Raw genomic sequence first — 9,920 nt, 5'->3', positions numbered from 1 at the left:
ATATGAACTGCTGTATGGAAAATGAATTTGCTTTATAAACTTTCACCCAAATTACTATATATATATATATATACATATATATATATAGTTTAGGGGGCCGTAGGTCTAAACTAATGGAGTTGAAACAACTAGAGCAGAAATAAGGAGAACGTTGACACATTGTGAAGAACGTAACCAATGTCACTAACCAAAATGTACAGAAATTGTTAAATGGGAGCATGTTTTAATGAGTATATTTTCACCAAAAATAAAACAAAATAAAGTAAATGTAAGATCTGAGAAAGGGAAAAAAGAAAAAAGTACAAGTGAACTGAACAGCCTCCAGAGAGTGAGCTTCAACCATGTTCCATGTGAAGAGAAAGACAATGCAAGACCTAGAAGTGGAGGAGGAGTTGAAGGGAGGGATTTTCATTTTTAAGAGCCTCGCCTTCCTTGGGTCTCTGAGGCGGTATCTCTACGAAAGTAGATTGCCCAGTCCTCCTTCCGTGGAGTGGCTGGTGGGTTTGAACCGTCAGCCTTCCAGTTAGCAGTCAAATGCCTTAGGCACTATGCCACCAGAGCTCCCTTTTTGGTGGGAAGGGGGGCAAGAGCAAGCAGCCCTGGTGGCACAGTGGTTAAGCTCTCGACTGCTAACCGTAAAGTCAGCAGTTCAAACGGGAACTCCACAGGAGAAAGATGTAGCAGTCCGCTTTTGTACTGATTATAGCCTTGGAAACCCCACTGGGCAGTTCTATTCTGTCCTATAGGGTCACTGTGAGTCAGAATCAACTTGATGACAACAGGTTTTGGTTTGGGTGGAGAGCAGAGGTGGAGGGAGGACGTAACTATGGACAACAGGAAACCCACATACTTCCCAAACTTGACTGTGTTTGCCAAACCTAGGGATCTTGTTTAAAACACAACTCTGATTCAGTAGGTCTGGGGTGGGGCCTGAGACCAGGCCTTTCTAACAAGCTCCCAGGTGAAGTTGAGTCTGCTGGCTGGTGGTCTTTTTGAGTAGTCCTGTGAGATTTCATTTGGGGGTAGGGATGGGGAATGAGAGGCCTTTAGGAAGTTGAGGAATTTTCCATCTGGTGGTTGCTGTTTTCTCTGGGTGCCAAAACTTTGGGACTAAGAGTGTCACAGAGAAGGGGCAAGATGGGTCTGGGGAAGGCTTGGACTGGAGGGAAGTGCAAATGGAAGCTGACTGGGACACTCGCTAGGCTAGCTCACTCACTCCTGCTCCCTCCCTCCGTGGAGTAGCTCCTCCTCCCTTGTCCTCACCCTTTCCCCCTGACACTCTCCACTTGCCTACTTTGTACTCAGATGTGGACAGAGTCAATCCAGTCACACCAAGAGAAGAGAGAAGAGTTTCATTACTTATGCATAAGAGGAGAACTAACACGGTTTCGGGATACTCTATAAGTCCACCTGCCCCTGGTGGGTAAATACAGAATTTGTATGTGTTGACCTACAGCTTACGATGACATACACACATTCCATTTCCAAGGATGGGAGCCCTTGACTCCATGAAACGGACAAAGAAGGGTTGCTTTCTTTTTATGGCTATAAACTTTTATCTTTAGTTCTAGAAGGCATCAACACCCAGTGGGTCCCTTTTTCCCTCAAGGCTGGCATCTCTGGAACATCTAAGGCTGTATTCTTGGCATCTTTTGGTCTCTGCCTCTGGGTCTTAATGGTCTTTCTCAATGCCTGCACGCCTGTCTCAGAGGTCATGATGGCATTTGAACCTCTTCCTGCAGTCATCAAATTCAAGCTAGGTTCTGAATCTGCTCCAAAGTGAGATGTGCCTTACTCCCTCCCAGCTTAGGCTGTTCAATGGAGCCTTTTCCATAACTTCACCTGCATGAGTTTGGGGACCACGCTGCTCTGGCCTTAACTTCCCCTACCTGCCAGCCTACACCAGCACTTCATCCCTTAGGCAGCCTGCCCCTTTAAGAGCTCCCCCAGCCACTCCTCCTGTTGGTGGCGCGAGCCGGATTTCCCTGTTGGGCCCAGCCCTTTAAAGCCAACTCTCCTGCTTTCTAGCCGGATGTGTCCTAAGGCCTGAGAGACTGAGACGCCCTGAGTGCTGGGAGTTGGCAGAAGTGGGCTGTGGCAGGTGCAGGCAGGGCTAGGAGGTATATGCAGCTGGGACCGGGTGTATCCTGAGAGGAAGCAGAGCCACCCGGGAGTGGGCAAGAGATGTTATTTGTTGGGCAGTGGCTCTTGCCAGGCTCTGTGCCAAGCCCTCTTCATACAGTATCTCACAGCTTTCCGAGGGAGGTCTGACTGTGCCCATTTTAAAGAAAATGGAGCCCCGAGCAGTTAGCTGAATTACCACCAGACTAACCATTGGCAAAGCGGGATCTGAACTCAGGTCAGTGTGACCCCAGTGTTGATGTTCTCTCCTCAGTATCACCTGCTTGGCAGAGGCCCTGGCTTCTTCCCAAACTTCATCTGTCCTTGGTTTTCCTGGGTGCAGAAGTGTGGGGAAAGAAATGGGTTACCCCCTCACCCCTGCAAGACCAGTACCCAGGCCCCTTCCTCCTCTCAGGAGCTACTTGGAGATGCAGCTGTGGCCACTTCTCGTCCTCCTCTTGCTGCTGCTGCTACTGCTGCCCCTATTGGCTGTGCTTGGGCAGCCGCGGTCCCAGGATGCCAAGCTGACCTGGCTTGCCAGCCTCCGGCACCGTGTGGTATGGTGGGCCCTGGGCTGGGCAGCTGCTTGGCAGCAATGGAGACTGGAGCAGAGCACACGACACGTGGACCAGAGCCAGCAGCAGGCCTTGAGGTGGTGTCTGCGGGGAGCCCAACGCCCCCACTGCCCACTCCCGGGGAGCCCAGGTGTGTCTCCAGGGTCTGGGGAGGAGGCCCAGAGAGAAGGCAACCCCACAGGCTGGTCAGATTCACAGCCTGAGAAGCCCGTGCGCGTGTGCACACACACACACACACACACACACGCAGAAGGTCCTGATTCACAGCCCATGCCCAGGCTCAGGAATGAGTTTGTTATTCAAAATGAATTTTTCCATCCTGGGGCCCTGGGCCCTTATGGGAGAGCTCTGGTGGCATAGTGCCTAAGGCATTTTACTGCTAACCAGAAGGCTGGCAGTTCAAACCCACCAGCCACTCCACAGAAGGCAGATTGGGCAATCTGCTTCTGTAGAGATACCACCTCAGAAACCCAAGGAGGGGTTACTGTGAGTTGGATCTGACTTGATGGCAGTGAGTTTGGTTTTTGGGTGGGCCCTTATGGCACCCCCACACTCACCAGATCTCTCCTGGGTTCCTTTCCCGAGGGTCTCACCAATCTTACCTGACACTCTTGGAGAATTCTGTAGTTTCATGAGGAGTCTCTGGTGTCTTTTGGGCTACAGATATTAATACCTTCCGGAACTGTCTTCCTCTGACCAAGGCCAGCCAGGTCCAGGAAGAGGAGAGTAGGGGGCAGCTTCCATCCCCTACCTCAAACCAGTACCATGGGGAAGCCTTTCTGCAGGTAAAGGCCGGAGCACAGCCCCACCAGAGACTCCTACCTGCAGCCAAACCCTCCCATTGGATGGGCAAAGAACCCTCAAACTGGGGGCCAGGATCTGGCCCATGGCCAATACCTTCTTTTTTGTCTCCCTCCAGGCCACCTTGCTGGGTCTGGTAGCCCTCAAAAAGGCCTACCCAGAGGTGCTGGCTCCAGGAAGCACTGCCCGTGTGACCCTTACCTCCCCCTGGCCCAGCCCCCTCCCCTGGCCTGGGCATGCCTTGGGCCAGGCTAGTCCCTCTGGAGCCAGGGACCCTGAGGCCCTGCTGCTGGAGGCACTGAGGTGCCCCAGGCTGAGGGCCCTGGAGGCCGGGAGCGCAGTTGAGCTGCTAGATGTCTTCTTGGGCCTGGAGGCTGATGGCGAAGAGCTGGTTGAGGCAATAGCTACAGGGAACCCAGGAGGGCCTCTCCCTAGACGGGCAGCTGAGCTGCAGGAGGCTCTGGAGCAAGGACCCCGAGGACTGGCCCTACGACTCTGGCCAAAGCTGCAGGTGGTGGTGACTCTGGACTCAGGAGGTCAGACCGAGGCTGTGGCTGCGCTGGGGGCCTTATGGTGCCAAGGACTATCCTTCTTCTCACCTGCTTACGCTGCCTCTGGAGGTTAGCAGGGCTCAAGGGAGGTGGGCTGGGGGCAGAGACAGAGGTCAACATAGTTCCAGCTAGCTGCCTATATAACAGTATAACCAAAAAAACCAAACTCACTGCCGTCAAGTTGGATCCAACTCATAGCGACCCCTCCTTGGGTTTCCAAGGTGATATCATTATGGAAGTAGATTGCCCAACAACCTTCCTCCCAGGGAGTGGCTGGTGGGTTTGAACCTCCAGCCTTCTGGTTAGCAGTCAAATGCCTTAGGCACTACACCACCACCCAAGGAGGGGTCACTATGAGTCAAACTGACTTGATGGCAGTGAGTTATATAACTGTATGGACCCCTGCATAATTGTGTCATTTAAATGTATTTAAATTATATGGTGAGGATTAGCAGAAACAAGCTCAGAGAGGTTAACAGACTTGCACAACCTCACACAGCACCAGGGTTTAACCCTAGGTCGGCTACCTCCAGAACCATAACACTCTGCTGCTTGCCAACTAGGGCCTTAGAGCCTGGGGAAGCGAGGAACGATGGGATGGAAGGGCAGCAGTGGGATCAGATGCTCAGAGGATTGGGGCTTGGAGTTCAGGGTGAGGGGTGATTGCCTTCCAGGAAGCAACAGCCCCATCAGATGGCTGCTTACTCCCCCCAGGAGTGGTAGGCCTGAACCTGTGGCCAGAGCAGCCTCGTGGGCTCTACCTTCTCCCCCCTGGGGCTCCGTTCACTGAGCTGCTCCCAGTCAAGGAGGGGCCCCAGGAGGAGGCTACTTCCACTCTCCTACTGGCTGAGGCCCAGAAGGATACAGAGTACGAGCTGGTGCTGACTGACCACATCAGCCTTACCAGGTGATCACCTGCCTACCCCAGGCCCTTCTGGACCCTTCAGGAGGGGCAGGGGCATGACCCAGTGGGCCCTGGGGCCTGACCTCATCCTCACTTCCGTCCCATCAGATGCCGCCTGGGTGATGTGGTCCAGGTGGTTGGTGCCTACAACCAGTGTCCAGTTGTCAGGTTTGTCCGCAGGTAGGTGACCCCCCCACAGGAGGCTGAGGGACCATCCTTAAGCCCTGGGATCCACTACCAGCCCTCTTTCCTTCTGCCCAGGCTGGGCCAGACCCTGAATGTGCGCGGGGAAGATCTTGGTGAAGAGGTATTCTCTGAGGCCTTGGGCCGTGCAGTGAGGCAATGGCTGGGTGCCAAGATGTTGGACCATGTCTGTGTGGAGAGTAGCATTCTGAGTAAGCTTCTCCATTGGGTTTCTACCTCCCATTCTTTGGTGTCAGCTGCTGCCTAACACATCCTACCCTGCTGGTAAATTTCTAGGAAGGAAGGAAGCCTCAATCCTCTTACTGTTCCTAACAAAAGTCCTTCCAAATATCTAACTCCCATCCCTACCCATCCTTTCCTGAGTTGACTTATATTGAGAATTAAACTTCAGGTTCTTCTTTGTTTTACCCCACTTCCCGCCAAGAAACTCTTTTTGTTTCCATGAACTTCAGCGAAGGGAAGACTAGATGGGGCAGAGGACATTGGCCTTGGCAGCAGCCCCGTTCACGAGAAGTGTGTGTGCATATGGGGGTCTGTCCACAGATTCTTCAGAGGGTTCTGCACCCCACTATGAGGTGTTCGTGGAGCTGAGAGGACTGAGGAACCTGTCAGAGGAAAATCGAGACAAGGTAAATGAGATAGGAGATGGGGCCTGACATGTCCCCTTTACTCCCAAGGTGCTGTGGGGACAGGGGAGTGATGAGGAGAAAAGGGGCAGGGGAAGAGGCTCCAGGAAGAGGATGATGAGTCTTCCCTCCCTGAGGCTCCAGGAAGAGAATGATGAGTCTTTAACACAGACACACACACTCACATACAGCCTCCTTCTGGCCTCTCTGCTTCCAGCTTGACCACTGCCTTCAGGAAACCTCTCCCTGCTACAAGTCACTGCGGTTCCGGGGCAGTGTGGGCCCTGCCAGAGTCCACCTGGTGGGACATGGGGCCTTCAGAGCACTCCGGGCAACCCTCATTGCCTCCCCCTGCTACCCCTTCCCTCCTGACATGCCCCGGGTCCTTAGACACAGGCACCTGGCCCAGTTCCTGCAGAGGAGAGTGGTGTCCTGAGCCAAACTGCCTACTGCCCTGTATCCCCTCAGAGGCCACCTTGTTTTTTCCTCTGAGGCCTTTCCGGATGGGGCAGTGGATGGAGCTCTTGGCTGAGGTCTTTGACTCTGACTCACCTGAAAGCTGTCCATCAGAGCTGCTGGGCCTGAGGGAGGCCCAACCTAGTTGGCCAATTCTGTGGCACAGGCTTCAGGGGCGGAGCAGATGGCAGCAGTACCCTGCCCAGCTGCCCCTGAGCCCACCTAGGAGGACACTACTAGAGAGTTCCCACGCACATTGTGGCTTCCTGTGTCTCTCAGCCTGAGGGTGCTCTCTGGCCACCGTGTGTGCTTGGCCAGTGCACTGCATACTGGAAGTATTGGGGAGTTGATGCCCCAAGGAGCAGCCCTCAGTCAGGTCAATAAGGAACAGGAGGCGGTGAATAAAGACCCTCAGTGGAACAATTCTGAAGTGTATCCTACCCCTACCCAGTCTCTCAGAGGGGCCCCAACAGAAGCTAGCCTCAGTTGCCCACAGCAGTAATGTACTCAATAACACTCTTCCCTGGTTTTCCTCCATTCCCTGTCTTACTTACTCTCTCTCTGTTTCCTGGGATGACTTCCCAAATAAAGCTCTTGCATCCAGATTCTTGACTCAGGGTCTCTGCTTTTGGGGAAACTGTGTAGTGGTCCCGTTCGTTCTGCTCCTGTCCCAGTCTAGGCGCTCCCTGCCTTGACCCATCCATTTCCCTTTCATCCCTTTCCCCCTACTCTCTGCTCTGGGCTGCATTGGGCCCAAGTATGTGCACCCAGGGAGCTCTGGTGGCGTAGTGCCTAAGGCATTTGACTGCTAACCGGAAAGCTGGCAGTTCAAACCTACCAGCCACATCTTGGAAGGAAGATTGGGCAATCTACTTCCGTAGAGATACCGCCTCAGAAACCCAAGGAGGGGTCGCTATGAGTCAAATCAACTTGGCAGCAGTGAGATGTGCACCTGGAGCTCTCAGGGACACCTGCCAGGGCTTAGGCCAGCCCAGCAGGCACATCCCCTATTCCAAGATTTCCTTCAATGTGGAAGGGCTGGTTCCCAACTTCACCTATGTTGGCTTAGTATTGGTCTCTTCCCTGGCCCAACACGCACAAATCACATCCAGGATGGGAAGGTTGTTCTACTTTAGATCATAAAGAATCAGAAATCATCAGGGTTGACCACTGGGGACACTGAGACTCAGGGAAGTTGTGAGGGTTATCCAAGGCCCCATAGCTCCTCCTAGATAAAGGCAGCACCCACTCCTGATTCATTGCCACACTTCCAATTCTGTCTCTGAATTGCTTCTTGAGTCCATGCCTCCACATCCAGGCACCTGCTCCCACCCACCCACCCATGACCTCTTTCTACTAAAACCCTCCCACAGCTTCTCTTTACCCACAGGATCAAGATGTAATCAGCTAGGCCTGTGGGACCCTCTGACTCTGGCCCTCACCTACATCTCCAGTCACTTCTCTCCCCTTTCCTTGTGACAAACCCTTGACTATGAGGACCACACCCCCCACATATGGGCTGAGCACTGGCATGCCTCCTTGCCTTTGCTCAAGTTGTCCCTTCTGTGGAATATTCTCCCTTCACCTTTGTTGTTAGCTGATACTGAGTCAGCCCCAACTCATGACAATCCCAGACACAGCAGAATGGAATGCTGTCTGGTCCTGCACCATCCTCATGATCAGTACAGATTGGACTGTTGTGGTCCATATGGTTTTCACTGGCTGCTTTTCAGAAGTAGACCGTGAAGCCTTTATTTCCTAGTCCATCTTAGTCTGAAAGCTCTGATGAAACATGTTCAGCATCATAGGACATTCAAGCTTCCACTGACGTATAAGTGGTGGCTGTGCATAAGTCAGGAATTAAACTCAGGTCTCCTGCATGATGGGTGAGAATTCTACCACTAAACCACCACTGCTCCCATACGCCCCACCTTAGCTGATTAAAAAAAAAAAACTCACTGATGTTGAGTCAATTAGACTCATAGCGACCCCTCCTTGGGTTTCTGAGGTGGTATCTCTACAGAAGTAGATTGCCCAATGTGGTGCTTCCAAAGTTATAATAACATTGAGGTATGGTTTATATATGGAATTGACATAATGGTTTGTATTTCATTTTTATTATTTTCTCTTTCAACCGAACATTACATCATATGTATTTTTTGTTCCATATAGTAAACATACAAAACCAAAAAAAAAAAAAAAAAGAAGTAGATTGCCCAGTCTTCCTTCTGAGGAGTGGCTGGTGGGTTTGAACTGCCAGTCTTCTGGTTATTAATCAAATGCCTTAGGCACTACGCCACCATAGCTCCCACCTTATCTTATAGAAATCCATTTTTCATGCAAGGCCTTTGAAGACCTGCCCCACCAAAGGCATAAGTAATTGGTTCAACTTTGCCCTACATGCCTACTTATGTCATTCCTTCCCCACACTAAACAGTCATTATTCCCAGGTGGCCTTCCCACCTGGACTTGTGAATTCCTTGAAAGCTGGGGCCATGTCTTATTTACCACTGTCACTCCAGCACCCAGTGCAGGTTCTGGTCCAGAGGAGGTGCTCCATAAATGGTACCCTGAATAAGAGAAACTAGGGCCTTGAGAAGGCTCACTCCCTGTTGATGGTGGGTTGGGGCTCCACCCCTCACTCCCACGCAGTCTGATCCAGGGAGAAAGCCAGGAGGTGGAAAGGTAACACCAGATTCAGCTTCCTTTCCTCCTACTCCCAGGCTGGGATTTCAAGGTTTGCCACCTTGAAAGCTGGTGAAAGGGACAGAAGGGAAGAAGAGAACTGGGGCTGGGGACAGCATAGGAGCCTTTTCTATGGAAGAAGGCCCTAGGGAAGATCCCAGGGGCAGCAACAAGGAGCCGTGAGGAAGCAGCCTGCTGCCTGGCCGCCCTCCTCCCTTTCTGCCCTCCCACACGTGGACAGTGGGTCTTAAGACTGCCTCTTCTCCTACCCTTAATTAGCAGCTGCTCCCACCACCACATTGTCCCAGGCCAGCGCCCCAGCCAAGGCCGCTTTTGTGCTCCCAGATTCCTGGGTGCAAGGTGGCCTCGTTAGTGCCCGGAGACCGCCCCATCTCCAGGGAGCAAGCAGACGTATGAAGGGGGGTCCAGGGGGATTAGTGATCCAACTCCTGCTTGTCAATGCTTCAGTGGCCATTCCTTGGGCCCAGCTTGGAGACGGCCCCCCTGTGGGAGGCTAATCTTAGCCTTGCCTTTGTCTGGCCCCAGAATGGACGCAAGTGCCCATCTCTCCCCCACCATCTCAGAGCACTATAAACCCCAGGCCCCTGGTAGCAGGTCATAGTCAACGGCCTCAAGATTCCTGGCAATTTGGACCTCTGAAGACACCACCGTTCCTGGCTACCCCACTCTGAGCTCCAGACACCATGAGCCCTCCCTCCACGAAGGTAATAAGCCAGGGACCCAAGGGTGACTCATCATTCCAAGGAGGCAATGAGGGTACTTGCTTGGGGGTTGGGAGAAAGGCCAGAGGTGGCTCTGCTCTAGACCTTTTCCGCTCTGGGCTCTGAGGCAGGGCATTGGGTGGCCTTGGCTATGAATCTGCCTTGGCTAACATTGGCTCCTGTCCCATTCTCCTAAGAGTTCATGTTTATTGAACACTTACCATGTGTCAGGTCTGTGTTGGCACATGGCATCTCATTTCACACACACTCCCCTC

General features: G+C 52.6%; 2 protein-coding genes across 2 annotated transcripts in view; both read left to right on the top strand.

Moving 5' to 3' along the window:
* The first annotated feature begins 2,549 nt into the window (after positions 1–2,549).
* GHDC (GH3 domain containing) lies at positions 2,550–6,218 on the top strand. Its single transcript, XM_007942153.1, has 8 exons — positions 2,550–2,826; positions 3,360–3,481; positions 3,616–4,117; positions 4,763–4,955; positions 5,061–5,132; positions 5,214–5,347; positions 5,700–5,785; positions 6,000–6,218. The coding sequence occupies exons 1-8, from the start codon at positions 2,550–2,552 to the stop codon at positions 6,216–6,218; spliced, it is 1,605 nt and encodes a 534-aa protein (XP_007940344.1).
* A 3,409-nt stretch (positions 6,219–9,627) lies between these two features.
* HCRT (hypocretin neuropeptide precursor) overlaps positions 9,628–9,920 on the top strand; it is a 1,274-nt gene continuing 981 nt past the window's right edge. Inside the window, exon 1 of the mRNA XM_007942152.1 lies at positions 9,628–9,648. Within this exon, the coding sequence (XP_007940343.1) occupies positions 9,628–9,648 (21 nt within the window). The remainder of the gene's footprint in view (positions 9,649–9,920) is intronic.

The sequence above is a fragment of the Orycteropus afer genome, unplaced genomic scaffold, assembly GCF_000298275.1.
Source record: "Orycteropus afer afer isolate SDZICR_OR568_19922 unplaced genomic scaffold, OryAfe1.0 scaffold00085, whole genome shotgun sequence".
Classification (NCBI taxonomy): Eukaryota; Metazoa; Chordata; class Mammalia; order Tubulidentata; family Orycteropodidae; genus Orycteropus; species Orycteropus afer.
This window is presented reverse-complemented; position numbering and strand designations above follow the sequence as displayed.

Bases quoted from the DNA above. Each gene is read 5' to 3' on its own strand.
- GHDC (XM_007942153.1), top strand. From the start codon at position 2,550: ATGCAGCTGTGGCCACTTCTCGTCCTCCTCTTGCTGCTGCTGCTACTG. The intron at 4,118-4,762 runs GTTAGCAGGGCT...TACTCCCCCCAG, and splicing joins TGCTTACGCTGCCTCTGGAG to GAGTGGTAGGCCTGAACCTG. The intron at 5,348-5,699 runs GTAAGCTTCTCC...GTCTGTCCACAG, and splicing joins TGTGGAGAGTAGCATTCTGA to ATTCTTCAGAGGGTTCTGCA.